The sequence below is a fragment of the Lithobates pipiens genome, unplaced genomic scaffold, assembly GCF_037356315.1.
Source record: "Lithobates pipiens isolate NorthernLeopardFrog02 unplaced genomic scaffold, aLitPip1_a1.2 Scaffold_27, whole genome shotgun sequence".
In the NCBI taxonomy this organism is placed as follows: domain Eukaryota; kingdom Metazoa; phylum Chordata; class Amphibia; order Anura; family Ranidae; genus Lithobates; species Lithobates pipiens.
Genome location: NW_027507788.1, coordinates 64943105 through 64962345, shown reverse-complemented (window position 1 = coordinate 64962345; position 19241 = coordinate 64943105). Strand labels below are relative to the sequence as shown.

At 45.1% G+C, this 19241-nt stretch overlaps 1 protein-coding gene across 12 annotated transcripts in view; it reads right to left on the bottom strand.

Annotated features, from left to right (window-relative positions):
- Nucleotides 1-19241, bottom strand: part of FLT3LG (fms related receptor tyrosine kinase 3 ligand) — a 601019-nt gene that overhangs the window by 161195 nt on the left and 420583 nt on the right. For all 12 annotated transcript variants that reach the window (XR_013263162.1, XR_013263163.1, XM_077457020.1 and 9 more), the window contains one exon: nt 10233-10286. Coding sequence is in view for 10 of the 12 variants with exons in the window: in XM_077457020.1 (XP_077313146.1) it covers nt 10233-10286 (54 nt within the window). In the remaining 2 variants the exon portion in view is untranslated. The remainder of the gene's footprint in view (nt 1-10232; nt 10287-19241) is intronic.

Below are 19241 nucleotides of genomic sequence, written 5' to 3'. Positions count from 1 at the left end.
ACCGCCTTCAGGATTTCTAAGGGCATACATTTGTAATTTCACTCCTCACTACCTATCACAGTTTTGAAGGCCATAAAATGCCAAGATGGCACAAAAGCCCCACAAATGACCCCATTTTAGAAAGTAGACACCCCAAGCTATTTGCTGAGAGGCATGTTGAGTCCATGGAATATTGTATATTTGGCACAAGTTGCGGGAAAATTGCAAACTTTTATTTTTATTTTATTTTTTCACAAAGTTGTCACTAAATGATATATTGCTCACACATGCTATGGGCATATGTGAAATGACACCCCAAAATAAGTTCTGCTGCTTCTCCTGAGTACGGGGATACCACATATGTGGGACTTTTTGGGAGCCTAGCCGCGTACGGGGCCCCGAAAACCAAGCACCGCCTTCAGGCTTTCTAAGGGCGTAAATTTTTGACTTCACTCCTCACTACCTATTACAGTTTTGAAGGCCATAAAATGCCAAGATGGCACAAACCCCCCCCCCCCCAAATGACCCCATTTTGGAAAGTAGACACCCCTAAATTTAGGGGTACACTAGTGAGACTCACAGGTAAAAAAAGCACCTAGGCTGTCAGCGACTGTATCAAAACGCTACAAGAAAAACTGTTAGCGATCGCAGGGATCAGGCCTGACTCTGCAAACGCTGCAGTTATGTGTGTTGTGTTTTGTAAGTGACAGTGATCGATCGATACTGCACTTGGGTGGGCTGGTCTGGGCTTGGCGGAGGGGCTAAACGCAGGTGCTAGCAGGTATCTGGGCTGATCCCGCTAACAATGCGTTTTGGGAAACCTAAACTGCTGGCGACGCCAATATAGATCTGATCAGATACTATATTACTAAGGGAGGTGTATGCTTTGTGCGTGGGTGTTAGCGGTACTGGCACTAACCTGACGCTGCCTGGGGCGACGCAGACCTTATCTGACCCTCAAACTTATATCACCCGCCGGGTGATCAGGGGGTTAAACCTTTATTAGGTAATAAATGGCGGGTGCCCTGAAACTATAAAAAAAATAACTAACCAACCAGCGTCACCTGTAACAGTTATATGGTGATCACTGGTGAAAGGGTTAACTAGGGGGCAATCAGGGGGCTTTATGCGGTAGTATATGGGGGTCCCTGGCGCTATAAAAAGCTGCGGCGAACCTAAATACCTACCTGCCTAACTAGCGTCACCTGTGACACTAATACAGCGATCAGAAAAACGATCGTTTATTAGGCTGGGTTCACACTGGAGCGATGCGGGAACGCCACGAATCCGCAGCGGGTTCCCGCATCGGATGCCTCCCGGCGGCAGTTCACACTGCCCTATGCGAACTGCTGGGAGTGTCAGTGAAATGTTAATGACACCCCCAGATCAGTTCGCATATCGCTGTGCGATCTGCAAACTCGGATCGCATGGTGTGAACACCCATGCGATCCGATTCTGCTGCGGACCAAAAAAAGGGTCCCGTGCGAGTTTGCGGCGGGTGCGGCGGGTGCGACGCAAATTCAGCCATACTATCTGTATGGCTGAACTCGAATCGCACAGAGATCGGATGTGATTTGCACTGCAGTGCGGTGCGAATCACATCTGTTCTCATAAACCGCTGCAATGTGAACCCAGCTTTAGTGACACTGGCGACGGGGGGTGATCACGGGGTTAAACCTTTATTGGAGGGGTTAGGGGGGTACCTTAGAACTAAAGGGGGCTTGCCCTAACAGTTATTACAGTCACAAATGACACCAATGCAAAAAAAAAAAAAATGCAATTGGTGTCACTGTGACTGGGGGGGCAGGGGTGATTGGGGGGGGTGATCGGGGGGTGAAAGTGTGCCTGGCATGTTCTACTGTGTAGTGTCATGTTGGTGCAACTCACCGATCCTCTCTCCTCGGTGCCGGAACGAAAAATACCGACACGGAGGAGAGATTACATCACTTCCTCTGCCTGTGTTTACATTACAGGAGAGGAAGTGATGTCATGCGTCACTTCCATTCGTCAGGAGCGATCGCGAGGGGGTAGCCATGAATGAATGGCCGCCCCCTCATCCCGGATCGCTCCTGAACGGATACCGACCGCCGCTGGCACCGGGGGGGGGGGCCCGATCGGGCCCCCCACCCGCGGGAAGGCAGGGACGTGCATGTACGCCCATATGCCTGCCCGTGCCATTCTGTCGACGTACATCATCGTGCGGCGGTCGGCAAGTGGTTAAAAGTATTCAGATCGCCAAAAAACAGTAAACCGGAAACAGTGAAGTCGCAATGTCGCATCCAGGATATTACATTGGAGACCCGATCAGAGCCGAATCTGGGTCTCAGCCAAGCTGGTGGCTGGTGTCTCAAGTCTCCCGGTGGGACAGGAAGCCTGGGAAGAGAGGCAGAAAGCATACCCTCCCGCTCCTTTTAGCTGTAGGTTGTTATCACTAAAGAGCCATCCTTGCGCTCTAGAAACGATACTGGGGTGAGCACCTTCAAGCCATGAACACAGATTTGTGTACGGTCAGTGTGAAGGGGTTAAGGGAGATATGATCAGCATGTACAAATACATAAGTGGTCAATTTAGAGAACTTGGTGTACAGTTATTTACTTAACTAAGGTCAAAACAGAGGAAAAGGGGGATTCTTTATGCCTGGAGTTGAAGAAATTTAAACTCCGAATATGGAAAGGCTTATTCACAGTAAGAGCTGTGAAAATGTGAAATAAACTCCCTCAATAACTGGTTCTGTCCAGCTCTGTAGATTTTTTTTTTTAAAAAGGCCTAGATTCTTTCCTAAAACTAAATATAACTGGATACTAAGGATGAGGCGAAAACGCAAACCCCATTAGAGTCTATGGGACTCGAACATAAAAAAATCAAAAGTGCAAATTATAAAGGCTAATATGCAAGTTATTGCCCTAAAAAGTGTTTGGGGACCTGGGTCCTAACCCAGGGGACATGTATCAATGCAAAAAAAAGTTTTTCAAAAACGACAGTTTTTTCGGGAGCAGTGATGCTTAAAGTGAAAAAATAAAAGTGAAATATTCTTTTAAATATCGCACCTGGGAGGTGTCTATAGTATGCCTGTAAAGTGTCGTGTGTTTCCTGTGTTTAAAACAGTCCCTGAACAAAATGACATTTATAAAAAATGATTCGAACTGCTTGCGGCTGTAATGTAATTTCCACCCAAATAAAAAAAAAAAAAAGACGTGGGGCCCCATATACTCTGAACAGCAGCAGCATACTGGCGGTCCCTGTGTTACAAACAAGATAGGGACTGTAGGTTTGTTCTTAACCACTTCAGATCCGCGCTATTGCCAAATGACGGCATTAGCGCGGACCTACATTTCCGGGACTACGTCGCGCTCTGTGATCGGCGAGTCCGTGAGACTCGCCTGATCACCGATCCGTGTAAGGGGTCGATCCCGACCCCTTATCACGTGATCAGCTGTCAGCCAATGACAGCTGATCATGTGATAGAACGGAGCCGGTAATCGGCTATTATTCCTCCTCGCGCTGACAGCGCGAGGAGAGAAAAAAAAAGCCGATCACCGGCGGCCGTGATCGGGACATCAGTCCCGATCACGGCCATCAATACAAGGGACCACCTGCCTGTGCCCACCTGCCACCCGCAGTGCCATCCTGAAATTAAATAAAAGCAAAAGTAAGTGCCCCCCGTCAGTGCCCATAGTGCCCACAGTGCCACCCACAGTGCCACCCACAGTGCCACCCACAGTGCCACCCAATCTGCTCAAAGGTGCTGCACCCCAGTGCCGCCCATCAGTGCCCAGCAGTGCCGCCCATCAGTGCCCAGCAGTGCCGCCCATCAGTGCCCAGCAGTGCCACCTATCAGAGCCACCTATCAGTGCCACCTATCAGTGCCCATCAGTCCCATCTATCTGTGGTACCCATCAGTGCCCATCCGTGCCACCCATCCGTGCCACTTATCCGTGCCACCCATCCGTGCCATCTTATCTGTGCCCATCTTTGCCCATCAGTGCCGCCTTATCTGTGCCCATCGGTGCCGCCTTATCTGTGCCTATTAGTGCCGCCTTAACTATGCCTATCAGTGCCCACCGGTGCAGCCTATCAGTGCCCACCAATGCAGCCTATCAGTGCCCACCAATGCAGCCCATCAGTGCCCACCAATGCAGCCTATCAGTGCCGCCTAATCAGCGCACTTCAATGAAGGAGAAAAATGACCCGTTTGCAAAATTTTATAACAAACTATTAAAACATGATTTTTTTTTTTTTTTTTTTTGCATCTTTTTTTGTTTGTTTAGCAAAAAATAAAACTCCGAGCTGTAACTAAATACCACCAAAAGAAAGCTCTATTTGTGGGAAAAAAATGATAAAAATTTCATTTGGGTACAGTGTTGTATGCCCGCGTAATTGTCACTCAAAGTGCATCAGCGCTGAAAGCTGAAAATTGGTCTGGGACTGAGGGGGGTTTAAGTGCCCAGTAAGCAAGTGGTTAAGTTGAATCTGTTTGTAATTTGGAACAGGTACATTTTCTAAGTGTAGCTCCAGCTAAAAAAATCTATTTAAAAGCTTTTTGGATAACATAGGGAAGGGTTATCATCACCTCTGTATTGAGAATTGGATTTTGAAAATGTTGGGTAGAAACAAGGATTGGTTGGAGACACCTTTTTCCCATATTAACTCTTACAGAAGAGAATTTCCCTTCCTAGCAGTAGATTTCCTCTCCCTTCCTGTTGTCTCCCTCCGTTTTTAAGTAGGAGTCATTTGTAATTTTGATCTTTGAAGATGGAGGACCGCCTGTATATGCTATGCAGCCTGCTCTATACACTCTGCAGAAAATTGGGCCTTAAATCTTGGTGGTACCAGAACACTGTAAGCCCTCACAGTTACTCTTGGTGGGTGCTGTAACGGGCCCTGCTGCAAAATATTATATCAAGAATTGTAATTGCATGCCCCTGTTAAACAGGGGCAGAAATATTGGACGTTAGGCGGTGGTGGTGGTGGCACAACACTGTAAAGCCTCACAGATACTCTTGTTGAGCGCAAGAACGGGCCCTGTTGTGAAATATTAGATCAAAAGTTTTAATTACGTGCCCCTGTTAAACAGGGGCATACACATTGGGCCTTAGGCAGTGATGGTGGTGCCACAACACTGTAACCCCTCACAGATACTCTAGTTGAGCGCAAGAACGAGTCCTGCTGCGAAATATTACAGCAAAAATTAATAATACTTCCCAGTTAAACAGGGGCAGGAAAATTGGGCCTTAGGCACTGGTGGTAGTGCCCTGAAACAAAAAATGTTCTTAGATGCTATTAACATGAACATTGAGGAGGAATAGGATAATCACGCAGAATAACAGGATAGTCACTTAGCATAGGCAGCCTTCAAGGGATCTCACATTCATAGAAAAATGAGTCGGTTACATCAGCATCAGTTGCTTGGTAGCTGGTGATCCAAGACTGATTCATTTTTATGAAGGTGAGCCGATCAACCAAATCGGTGGACAGGTGCACTCTGATCAGTTACAAAGCCTCCAGCAGCACTGAATGTGCGTTCAGAAAGAACGCTGGATCCAGGACAGGCCAGTAGCTCAATTGCAAATTGTACAAGCTCTGGCCAGTGACCCAATGGATCTGATCTTGCCCCTAGGTATTCCTGCACCATGCAAATCAGACGCTGGCGATGGTTGCTGGAACCGATCAGACCTTGGGGCTGTGGACTAAAGAATTGTCTGAACGCATCACTCAGACAGCCACCTCCTCCACTGCTCCTTCTGCAATTGACTGAAGTCTCAGCAACACGTTGTCCAGGAGGCCCAGAAAATTGTAACCTCCCAGGCTCTGGAAATGCATTGCACAAATGTTTCTGCAAGGCCTCCCAAATATGTTTCATCCTCTCCTCTCTCTGTGAACGCTGGATAAGTTCTGCAACCTTACCCTTGTAACGTCGATCAAGAAAGGTTGCCAGCCAGTAATGGTCCCTCTCCTTGATACCACGAATCCGAGGGTCCTTTTGAAGGCTTTGCAGGATCAGGGAGGCCATGCATTGAAGGTTTGCTGAGACATTCAATCTCGAGTCCTCTGGGTCACTAAGGATGACATGAACCACAGCCACCTCCTCCCAGCCCCGTACAAGTCCATGGGTTTCTGGGGACTGAAAACGATCCCTTGAAGACTGCTGCTGATGCAGAGTGCTAGGCTCCACCTCCATGCTGACACATTTCACATCCTCCTCCTCCTCTTCCTGTGTGATTGGCGGGCCTGCAGGAATACTGTCAGGATAAAGGGGGGCTTGAAAGGTAAGGAAGTCCTCCTCTTCCTCCCTCTGTTCTGCCTCAAGTGCCCTGTCTATTATTCCATGAAGCATGTGCTCCAACCGGAAGACAAGAGGGACAGTTTCACTGATGCATGCACTGTCACTGCTCACCATCCTCATGGTCTCCTCAAATGGTGACAGGACAGTGCATGAATCCTTGATCAGTAGCCACTGGCATGGCGAAAAAAGCCAAGCTCCCCTCACCCTGTCCTGGTGCCATAATCACCACTACTAGCATTTTGGAGGCGTGGTGATGGAACAAGCTCCAACAATACTGCACCCTGTCCTGCATTCTTCCCAGTTGCCAGCAGACTTACCGAGTGTGCCATGAAAGAAAGGTAACGTCCCTGTCCATGCCTGCTGGACCATGAGTCAGCGGAAATGCACCTTACCACTGACCGCCCTGTCCAACGAGGCCAAGACATTGCCTTCCACATGCAGTAGAGAGCTTGGCCTTCCCTGAAAAGAAATGGCGTTTGGGAACCTGCCACTGAGGTACCACACATTTCACAAATTCACGAAAGGGGGCAGAGTCTACCAGATGAAAAGGCAGCAGTTGGAGTGCTAGCAATTTAGCAAAGCTCGCATTCAGCCGCTGAGAATGTGGCTGACTGGGATCGAATTTCTTTTGACGGTTTAGCAACTGGGGTAGGGAAATTTGCCTGCTACAAGCAGATGTTGGTGTAGAGATAGATTGCCCGCAAGTACTTGGCACACCTAATTCTACATGTTCATTCCTCCCAGTGCAGATTTCTGAGAGGACTGAAGGTATAGTGGGGTTGGAGATCCCAACTGATGACCAACAAGGAGAGGTCAGCCTTGTTCTTTGGTGTGGGTCTTTTAAGTACTGTTGCCAACGGACTGCATGGGAGGTCGTCATATCTCTGGTCAAGCATGTGGTGCCCAAGCGGCTGCTCTTTTGGCCACGCTTGATGCGCTTCAGACATATGTTGAAAACAGAAATGGTGCGATCTGCTGCACACCTATCAAAAAAGGCCCACACCAAAGAACTTTTCGAAATACGCGGGGAGTAAGCAGTGCTCTGCACATGCTTAGGTCTGCAGTTTGATGCAGTGGGGTGGCTACCCTTAAGCTGGCCCCTGGAGGGCATCCTGCCTCGTTGGAGATGTGCCACCTCCTCTCTTCTATCAGGCACCCACTTAGAGTCAATGACCTCCTCATCCCCTCCCTCCTCATCACTGGAGCAAATCTGGGAGAACATGATTGCCAGTTTCTTGTCCTTCTTGGGCATACCCTCTCTCTGGCCTCAACCTGGGTACCATCATCGGAGCCTTCAAAACACTGAGCATCCTCCTGCAGCATGTACCCGACACTGTGTTCGAACAGTTTGGGGGACTCCTCTGTGCAGGATGGTGGGGCTAGGGAAGGAGTGACTGATGACATTAAGCCAATGGAATAGGCCGCTTTGGCAGCTGCATTGGCAGTCAAACTGCCAGGGTGACAGAGTATGAGGAGGGCTTAGTTATGCACTCTGTCAACTTTTCTGCATGTGTGCTCAATCTAAATGACACTCTCTCACTCCGTCCATGCTGGCAAGGACACACTACACGAGACCGAAGTGCAGTCAGCCTTATATAGTGTGGGCGTGGACTTAGACCCCTGAGCCATGATTGGCGAAATGCACCCTGCCTTTGGCCAATTATGGCTCTCTTAGCTGAGGATGCTGTGACTGGCCAAAGCATGCAGGTCATGGTGCATGCTCTGGCCAATCATCATACAGCAATGCACTGTGCTCCCGCAGTGCATTATGGGCCGTTACACACTGCTCGAATTTGGCGCAAACAGCCCATAATGTTCGGTTTTTGACAAACGGGTGAACAGCCAATGTTCGTGACGAACTCATGTTGGACCCGAACAGAAAGCTCATCCCTACTGGATACTAATATTTATAGGTAAATTTGATCCAGCGAATATTTGATTGCTTTTTGGAGGATTTGGAGTATCAGGAATTATTTTTTTTCCCTCATGGAGCAAATTGGATAGAGACTAAACAAAATTGGCTATTATATTTTTACATTCCTTAAATACCACATGCCTGGACCACTACTTCATTAACTCATGCATTCAATTATTTATTTCCTTCCATGAATTGAGTTAAACGCCTTTTCATGGGGTATTTACCAAACGTTTTCAACGGTTTCCGATAAATACCGCAGTAGTGAATTGACAGTTTCAGGATTGCATGCAATATTTAGGTAAAACGTGTCCGGACACCTAAATACCACATGCAATCTGCTTTAGTGAATGGAACCCTAACTCACAAAGGTTCATTTTGATTCCTTCACACAATGTCCACATACGAAACAGCCACACTCCAGTGAATCTAAAGCTGGTCATAGATGGATTTTTTTTTTCATTAGCCAGCTGTTTAATCAAAAGAATGTGCACAGCGGTCCTGATTCAGGGACAAGCGGGGGGCCCTATACATCTTTGGCCCTCTAATACACCTGATAGGGATATCCCTTGGGGATGGTAGCGGTACATCTGCGGTATGGGTTGTTTCACATAGCACGCCTAGCTTGAAGAGTGGTGAGTTCATATATGATGTACATATTGATAGAGTTTGTGCATACAAGCGTTTTGTGTACAATGTGAGATGTACGAAATAGTTTGTAAATAAGATACTGTATATTTTTTCTTGTTTGTATACTATCTAGAGTATGCTGAGGAAGCAATTCTTTGATTGCGAAACATGTCGAGCAAAACAACAAGCGTTTTTTAATCAGGACAAGTGGATCCCCCTTTATGCTGTGCCACAGCCCAGAGGAGATTGGTGGAAATAAATAAATATTCATACTCCACATAAAGTGGAAAATAAAGTGCCTGTTTGTTGCGGTTTTGGGGTTTACCCCTGGGTCCCCCCGTTCTTTCTTATGTTTTTCTTGTTTCCCTTTTGGCTTTTTTTGTATGTAATACACGTGCAATACTGTCTTTTATGTATAATTTGTGAACTTTGAATACATTTTGTTATACTTTTTTATACGTGCCTATAAAGTGCATTTCGTTTACCCAATTAGTTTAACATTGGATCAACTTCTCACGAACGGGACTGGCCATAGCTGGATCAAAATTAGTTTGGTCCATGCTGAACCAGCCGAAATCCGATCCATCTATGGCTAGCTTAACAAGTGGTGTATACAACACACCCTGTGTATACATCAAACCACGGGTTGCAGGAAATTTGCTATTTTCCCCCATTAACATAGTGTTGATGCAAGAATCTCTCCTGCCAATGTCTTCTCCTGACAGGGGAAGCCGCCCCAGCCGAGAGAAGACAGTGATTATTGCTAGTGGCTATAGCAGCGGCTATCGATAATCGCTGGTAAAACCTGGCATGCTGGTTGTACCCAACTTGGTACATTCAGTCTGCCCATACACGGTTCAAATCCTCAGAAGGAACCAAGATTCAAACCATGTATTGGCTGCCTTACACTTGTGATTGGCCTAATCATAAAGGGTTCTACTATTTAGCCCATCACAGATGAAAAGCATCAATGGGGGCTTACAGTAGAACTCTCACAATGTAATTGCACTGTTCAAAGCTCTGTTCAATTACTCCTCAGGTCTTCCTTGTGCAACAAGTGCTGGTTCCTTTTGCTTGTCCTGCTCGGCATAGATTGCATATAACTGGAAACAGAGCTGTAGTCTGCAAAAACAAACCATAGTATTTATTCCAGGTAGCTGGTTTCCACAGACACACAGCCCCTGCCTTCAATTGGGACCTCCACCATTAATCCCAATCAGGGTGAAAACAGGTGAATCAGAGTGTGGCCTAAAGCCTATGTTGGTGAAAATCAGCAAGCTGGAATAAATGCCATGGTGTGAATTTACAGACAGCAGCTCTGTTTCCACTTTTTTTGCAATCAAAGAGGGCTTGGCTTTACTGGAATATAGTTTTTTCTGTTGACGGAGTCACTTAAAGAGTTTAGGTCTTGCTGCAAAGACTTACCGGTTCAAGGTTAGACACCACTGGGACTTCATAATCATTAAACAAGACTTGTGTCTGTAAAAAAAAAAAAGAAATATAATACTAACACCATTCTGATATACTATAAGTTTGTTGATCAGTCCTTACATACATTAATGAATTCATGTTTATACATTCTTTAGATTACCATTTCTGCTTCAAGATATGTAAAACGGTTCTAAACTCTAAAAATTATGGCACTTTAATGCATTCTCTGCATTAAAGAAAAAAAAAAAAACTTCCAATGCCTGTTCCCACACCTTAACATTTACCTGAGTCCTATATCAATCCAGCACTGTGCTGAGCTGCAGCTCTTCTCCTTTCTCTCTCTGCCCTGACAGGCTGCACTGATAGCAATGGGAGCCATTGGCTTCTTCTGCTGTCAGTCAAATTCCTAAAGGAGGAAGCGTGACCATTCCACGCTGTGTGTTTATGGATGCACACAACCTCGCATGCGGCTTGCTATTCGGGGCAATCAGAGAAAAGGACAAGTGGAGAGGGCCCCAGAAGAGGAAGAATGAGGCTGCTCTGTGCAAAAACCCTGAACATTTACAAATCACTGATTTATTTAATTTATTGCCCAGCTGGAAAACACATTCTCTTTTACACATCTGTAGGAAAGCAATTATTCTACAAGGCTTCTTCCCTGCTCAGTGTATAGATGGTGCTATGTTGGAGAGCAACTTCAGAATAGATGACACATTCCCATGCCTGGATATTTCCTCATATGGCTTTGATAATTTTTTTTATACTGTTACTTTAAAGCAGAACTAAACTATTTCAATCAGCATTAAATATTATTCATCCGTTTGCTACCAGCCTTAGTAAAATGATAGGGAGATATAGTTCGTTTTAATTTTTCTTTTTTTTAATTTTTTCAATTGCTTCCAAATTTCTGGCCTGGCCAGGGTGTTATTTCAAGGTGATTTTCTAACAAAATAAAGCATTACGACGGGGATGATGGGTGAGTTTGCTTTGAATATCAAAAATGAATTAAATAGCCTTTCAATTTGTGGGGCTCAGATGCAGTTAAAGCGGTAGTAAACGTGTCCTCCCCCCCCAAAAAAAAGAAAATGTGTCCATGAAGGGTAATGTTATAATGTGATAGTATGCACTTACCTGTAAAGAGGATCCCTCCAGCGCTGTGCTATCACTACTGACAGGGCTCCCATCTTCACCCGGTCTTTCTTAAAGGTCCACACGCAGGGCTCCCAATGGAAGAAGGTGGATCCGCTCTGCCTCCTCCAGCCCCCTCTATCACTGTGCCCGCCCACCCTCCAGGCAGCCTGTGTGCTGCCTCTGTGAATAGGAAGTGTGGGCGGTAATGTTCAAACTGAGATCCGTCAGTGTTCTGTATGGGACGCTCAGGAAGCGGCCTTGTGCAGTACCTGGCCCTATGTATTATGTAGTGGGCTCACACTGGTCTGCTGCAGTTTGGCTGCAGTGTTGGTGATCTCACTGTCTTCCTGCATGCCCCATAGACTTCTATTAGTTTGCACATTTTTGCTGCATTTTCTGAAAGTTCACAAAATTGGCTGCATCTTTGGTCTGCTTTAAAAAAAAACTGCAGCAAAAGCGCACAGCCTAAAAGAAGCCTATGGGACTGCGGCAAAGGAAAACTGTGTACATAAGCTCTGCGGGCCAACTGCAGCACACTAGTGTGCGCCCAAAAGCTTGTACACACTTGCAGCAGGCACTGCCACTCCGCTGAAAAGTGATCAATGCCCAGGTCACTTTTGCTCATGTTCAGCGGCTCCAACAAGAGCTGCCAGTTTTTTTGTTTTTGTTCAACTTGCTTGATTGAGTTAAAAAAATAAAAATAAAAAAAAACAACTAGTAGTGTGTACAAGGATTTACTATGTTAATAAAGGAATCAAGCAATTTTGTTGAGGAGTGGTCTCTGTGTGGACAATTTGGAGTGATATATCTCTCTGTCAGTGGTGGCTGGTGCTCAAAATGTTTTTTTTTTTTGTTTTGGGAGGGTGCAAACTAAAAAATACTGAAAAGAAACCCCATCAATTGCAGCCTCACTCTGCCATCCATTGCAGCCACTGTGCCCATCAATTGCAGCTTCACTGTGCCCATCAATTGCAGCCAATGTTACCCCCCCCATCGGCATTTAACCAGCACCCCATCTCGTCTGCTGTCTGACCGACACTTACCCCATCTTAGTGGCGGGTCAGGCAGCGAGTGACGGCGGGGAGCTGTGTGACAGGCAGCGGCTCCTGTGTTCTCTATGCTTCCTCCATGCTTTTCCTCCTGCTAGACATCCTATAGGAGCGCCTGTCCTTTCAGCCAATCAGGTGACAGGTATCAGACCCACTCTTCCTGATTGGCAGAGAGGTGGTTCAGTGTTAGAAAAGCAAATATTAATTTGCTTTTTTAACACACCTGGGTGTCTGCACTCCGAATCCACTCTATTTTGAAACCTATTAGAGCCTATGATTAAGCTGCCTGAGGTGATGTTGGGAGTAGTGAATGAATTAAAACATATGTGTGTCATGGGAGCATGAGCCGGCAGCAGAGGAGGAGATCACATTCTTAAATCTCAGCCAGGGTTCATGCTGGGACTTGTAGTCCTTTACTTTTGGGGATGTGACACCCCAAAAGTGAAGGACTAAAGGTCCCAGCATGAACCCCTCAGAGCTCAGGATGCATCACACACCCCTGCCTCCTCCCAACTAGTGAAGGACTACAGGTCCCACTGTCCCAGCTTAAACCCCTCAGAGCTGAGGATGTGTCACCCCCCCATTAGTGAAGGACTACAGGGCACAGCATGAACCCGTGGGACATAATGGGACACATCCTTAGATCGCAGGGGTTAATGCTGGGACTTGTAGTTTGTCACTAGTTGCGGGGGGGGGGGGGGTCAGGTCCTCAGCTATGAGGGATTCATACAAGGACTTGCTTGCAGTTTAGTTCCTGGAGGCCATGGTAGTACAAGTCCCCCACAGGCCCTGGAGGGCCACATTGTACTCCCTGCCCCCCCCCCCCACCTTTGTGATCATGAAAAACCTTAGAGACTGTTTTCCGGTCCATCACTTTTCCACCACTGGTTCTATGGGCCACTTGGCTGGACTTGCCCCCCAGGCCTAAGGCTGCCAGCCCTCCCCTGTTCACACGCCTGGCTGTTTGAATGGCAGGCTGCGATGACATCACTCCCATGTATATGCATGGTAGTTACAGTCACGGCATAACATTCTGAATGGAGGGTACACTTGAATGTGCCTTCCATTCAGAGCGTAGTGTGCATGCATCTGTGATGTCACTGGCTGCTACAAATGTGAATATCTCCTAAATGGTGCACGTTTAGGAGATATTCACTCTACCTACAGGTAAGCTTATAATAATAAGTTCTGCTTTACCATGCAGCCAACTCACCACATTCATTCTTCAGCTGCAAACATAAACCTAACATATTGATTTCTTTTTGTAATCATGACACTGGACCTGATTTCCTAAAGTGTATGCATGTATGATGAAGCATTGATGCTGTGTGAATGAGCAAACACTTTGCTTATAAAGTGTATAATTTGTTCATGTGAGCACCAACATTCAAGCCAAGGCTAAAGTGAACATGTGGAATTTATTAACAAGTGTGCTTTGCTATGGAATGCACACTCTAGCACGTTCTCCAGCTAAGCCTTGGTGTGTAATTTTTATTTATAGCTCATTAGTAAATCTAGATGATCATACTGTATAGAAATAAAACCACAGTTTTATGGTGATGGGGTGGGGCTGGCTATGGAGCCATGCAGACACTGATGAGCTGAGCTCCGAGCAGACCAGGCAGACCTACTACACCTGATAATCATCAGAGGGCTGCAGAGAGGAATCAAACTATATTCCAGTATGAAGGAGATCTAAGGCTGGTACTAGTATCCCCAAACAGTAAGACTTGCAGGTCTTCTTTTCCACGGCTTCACTGGATGCCCCATTATGGCACCACGAAAGGGAACACAAAAAAAAAAAAAAAACAAGTGGTACCTCCACCGGAAAGTCCAGATACCACAGAGCATCTAGATTGGAGGTCTTCATCAACTACTTCCAAACATGCATGGCGGCTTGTTGCCTCACTAGCTGCAGAGTGAGTTGGAGCCTACAATGTTAGCATATGAGATCCAATCCATGCTTAAAGCTCTGCCAACAAAAGCAGACATGAACTCTTGGGCTTCTGAAATCAAAGAGGCTCTTAAGGTGCAAGTAGACACAATCAAACAGCAGGTGGCTGGTATATCATCCACAATAGAAAATGTATCTAGTACCTCAGCACAACTTATAATGCATTTGGATATAATAGAGAAGACACAGGTACATCATTAAGCTATAACTGCAATCCGACTGAAAATGAAGGACAAAGAAAACCGCTCTAGAAGGCATAACAAACATGCAAAGTATTTCTGAAGAGGTTACAGGTACAGATTTATATGCAACAGTTACTGCAACAAAATAATGGAGAGACCCACAGAAAATTACATCAAACTGGACAGGATGCACAGGGTGGCCGGACCTAGAAATCCTCCTGCTAATCGACCCAGTGATGTGCTGTGCAGAGTACAATACTATTGCATTAGAGAGGCTATCCTAAGAACAGCTTGGTGAATGGGACTGGTAGAATAGGAGGAGCAAAGGTTACCACCCTTCCTGATATATCCAAAATCAAATCAAATTCTATGCAAAGAATAGTGAAGCTCCTTCTTCACTATATAAAGGCCCATGGGGAGACCTACATTTGGGTCACCCATTTGATATTCAAGTAAGAAAGCAAGGCAAATTTTTTCAATTATCGAATTTGGATCATCTGCCAGCCCAGTTTACATTCCTTGGCACTTGAGCTATTGAAGTGCCTGACTGGTTGGCCCCTTTTGAGGATATTGACATTCGCCTATCTACTGTAAGAGAGGATAACCACAGAGATGAAGACCTGGTGGACCTAAGTAAGTGAAGTCTTTTTATTAAATTAGAGATTATTTTTGTGTTGATTTTCTTTTGGAGCAATGGATTGTACCATATGGGGATATGAATATCTCCCAAAGATTATATTAATCAGACTTCCTGATATATGCATACATCTATTATTGGACTAACCACCTATGCGAGGCTTTCTTTAAATGTGTTTAAAATATGTAGCCCTGTTATGGGGGGGGGTCATATGTAGTTGCCCTCTCCACACATGCTATGACGCAAACCTGCAGGTAACCAAATGAGCCAGTCATCCTTGCATTCGGCTGGGCAGCGGATTGCCAATCACTGCTGCCCAGCCGAATGCAAGGGAGCCTTATGGACTGAATCTACTACAAATGCTTGCCTATACCTACTCAAATATGAGTCTAACTTACTACTATTAAACTTGACTTTGCAACTAACATACTACACTCAGAGTGGCTCTGCTCTCTCTCTCCTTCTCTCTCTGAACCAGTGGTGGACATCCATTGTTGTCGTTTATTTGTTGGGGAGATCGACGGGATGAGTGTTCAGGGACGATGTAATGCATACCTTAGATGTTAGGAGTGATAGTTTGTGGTGCCATCACTCCTGAAACACTCTGAACCAATTTGCCTACTCCTCCTTGGCTCTAGATACCTGTGGAGCAATTTATTTTTATATAATCACCACTCACCACGGTCTATATATTTAAAGTGGTTGTAAACCCTTTACAAGCACGTTTTGCTACAGGTAAGCCTATAATAAGGCTTACCTGTAGCTATCCTGGATATCTCCTAAACCTGCGCGATTTAGGAGCTTTGCCCTGTATCAGCATGTGCCGACATAATCGGCAAATGCACACTGAAGCAATGGCACGTCCGTGTCGTTGATTTAGCTAGTATGCCGTTACTTCATCACGGCTCCGGCCAATCATAGCGCCAGAGCCCGCGATATCCGTAAGTAGCTCCAGGAGTGATGTCGTCGGCCGGAGCGGTGTACGAGGACCGCTGGAGAGGTTTTTATCTAAGGTAAGTAATTCATAATGAGCTAGTATGCTATGCATACTAGCTATTATGACTTTGTCTTGCAGTTTGTTTGTTTTTAAGTGGGTTTACAACCACTTTAAGAGAAGGATATGAGTGGAAATCCCACAAGGACAGCAGACCTCAGTGATACTTATATCTGTCTACCTGTTTTTATTAATAATTATGATCAGCTTAAAGCCACCCGGACCTCATCTTGCTCCCAATTTGGGGATTGATTTGAGCTTTGGCAGGCTAACATCAGTATGTCAGGATGTATCAAGCTGCCGAATGGATGCCATCTGGATGCTAAATTAGAAGTATGCAATATTAAGGTAGGTAAATGGGGGATATATGGTGAAGATATCAGCGATTATAGAAGTGTACATGCATGCCAAACTATTTCCGTTTTTTATGTAAAATTCTTTTTTTTTATCTTTTTATTTTATCGGAACAAGGTGGAGACTCCAATAAATTCGTATTGCAATGGGGGAGATGAGAATCAGATGGTTTGGGTGGTAGTGTCGGTGTGGCCAGAGACCTCCCCCTAGATAGCATATACCAGTGGGCCCCTGGTAGTACATGATTTTTTTTTGCTAGTTTTCTTTTACCGCTCTCCTATCCCTTTATACTTCTCTCGCGATCGCTACACAGAGAGCCAGAACAGGGATCTTCAGTGTAAACAAGTCGGATCCCCATTTTGACAGGGGAGTAGAGAGAGATCAGCTGTTACTACTAATCAGGAACAGCGATCTCTCTCTACTCCCATTCAGTCCACTCCCCCTAAAGTTAGAAACACCTGCGATGTGCTGGAGATGTCAAGGGGATATAGGTTCCCATTTCCATATCTTCTGGGAATGCCCATTGATCCGCCCATTTTGGCTTACAATACAATCCTTCATCCAAGACTTGTTTGAGATTTCCCTCCCACTAGACCCTCTGTATTTTCTACTAGGGTTACCGGTTCCTGGACTCTCTAGACATGCTCAGAAGCTCGCCACCTTTATTTTGTTAGCAGCTAAGAGAGCTATCCCCATACGGTGGCTATCCCGTACTCCGCCCACTCTCCCCCAAGTCTTGCAGAACCTAGAACATATCGGCCGTATGGAGAAGCTTACAGCCATAGTCCATGACACTATGCCTCAGTTCTCTATGATTTGGGATCTGTGGTATCGCTCTAAACTGTATGCTGCTGCTTAATATAGACTTCTGATTTAGGACCTCTTACACTGAGTTTAAGGCTCAAATTGAAATTTCCATATTTCCTGCTCACTGTCCTATGCCTATTTGATTGTGACGAATGCTGATCTGTACCGCAAATAATTGTTAATTTTTGTGAAGACATACTGAATGTGCTGAAATATCCTGGTCCCCCCCTCCTCTTTCTCCCCCCCCCACCATCCCCCCTCCCTCTGTTTTTGATTTGTCTTATATGATGGACTTACTGTCTACATGTGCACTTATGCAAGCATAAGATACTGTGTCATTGTTATCTTTATATTTTCAATAAAAAATACAATTTAAAAATAAAATAAAAAGAAACACCTCCCTAGGGGAACACTTAACCCCTTGATCACCCCCTAGTGTTAACCCCTTCCCTTGTTTGGGTACAATGTCACACGACCGCGTAATTGTCAGTTAAAGCGACGCAATGCTGTATCACAAAAAATGGCCTGGTCATTAAGGGGGTAAATACTTCTGCGGCTGAAGTGGTTAATGAACCTATATCTGAAGAATTTTTTTTTCAAGCATATTACAAAATACAAAAAATATAAAACAAACTGCAAAACACAGTTCCTCTAATCAATACATTATATCCCATCCCCTCCCCACCACCCCTCCCCTCCCAACTCTCCCCTCAATACATTTTATTTATGTTCCTTTTTGACAGCTTATTCCCTCTGATCTCGGATGGTCATAACCTCGACATACCTCCACGTCTTCTAAAACTCCTGCCAACACACCCATTTATCCATCATTTCCTCTCTTTCTTCCTCCCCACTGAATCTAAAACTCTCCATGTTGTACTGTACCTTCCATTAACAGCAATAACCCAATCCTGGATTTTAGGGCTACCTTCCTCTTGCCATCTCTTTGGTATAAGACTTTTCGCTGCATTCAACAGATAGGGTAATAGTGATTCCCTATATTGTTTCACTGGTCCCTCTACTCCACGGAATAGGCATATCCACGGGTCTTCCGATACAACTTTTCCCATAATTTCCTTTATTAGTTATAAAATTTCTTTCCAATATTTTTTAATTTTAGGGCAGGTCCATCACAAGTGGGCCATTGTTCCAATACCCTTACAGCCTCTCTAGCACCCCTGAGATTTCTCCAGTTGGTACTCCAGGGTAGCTATTTAATTTATCTGGTGTTGCATACCACCTTGTCAGGCACTTATAGTTCATTTCAGCCTTTCTGATGTCAATAGCAGGGCTATGTGTTAAATACAAAATCTTATCAATCTTGTGTTTATACTCAAATGACCCCAAGAATTTTCCCCATTTTTTTTAAAATGGCGGTACTTCCAGTTCTTCATTTGCCACCAATATTTTATAGCCTAGAAATATCCTTTTTTGTACTTCCAACTGTGCATAACCGCTCTAGTGGTGTTAATTAATCTTCTGTTCTTATTGGTTGAGGCAAATTCTTGATAAAAAGGCTTCAACTGGAGGTAGCGCCATTCATTTATCACCAATAAATCTGTTTTGTTTTAGCTCAAATAGTGTGTTTATTTTCCCTTTTTTTATTATATCTCTTAATTGTGGATTATGTCTTTTTATCCAAATTCCCTCCTATAGTCCTTTTCCCCAGGTATAAAATACCGGTAATCATCATTTTTCAAAAAATTAACGGTGAATTATAATCCCATTTACCTTGTTTATGGACCAAGTGAATGAATGAATGAATGAATGAATGAAATACTTGTATAGCGCACAATGCGAACTGAATCGCCTCTAGGCGCTGTGGCGAGCTTTGATCATCTGCTAAAAGAGGAAGGTCTTGAGTTTTTTCCTAAAGGCCAGGTGATTTTCTTCCA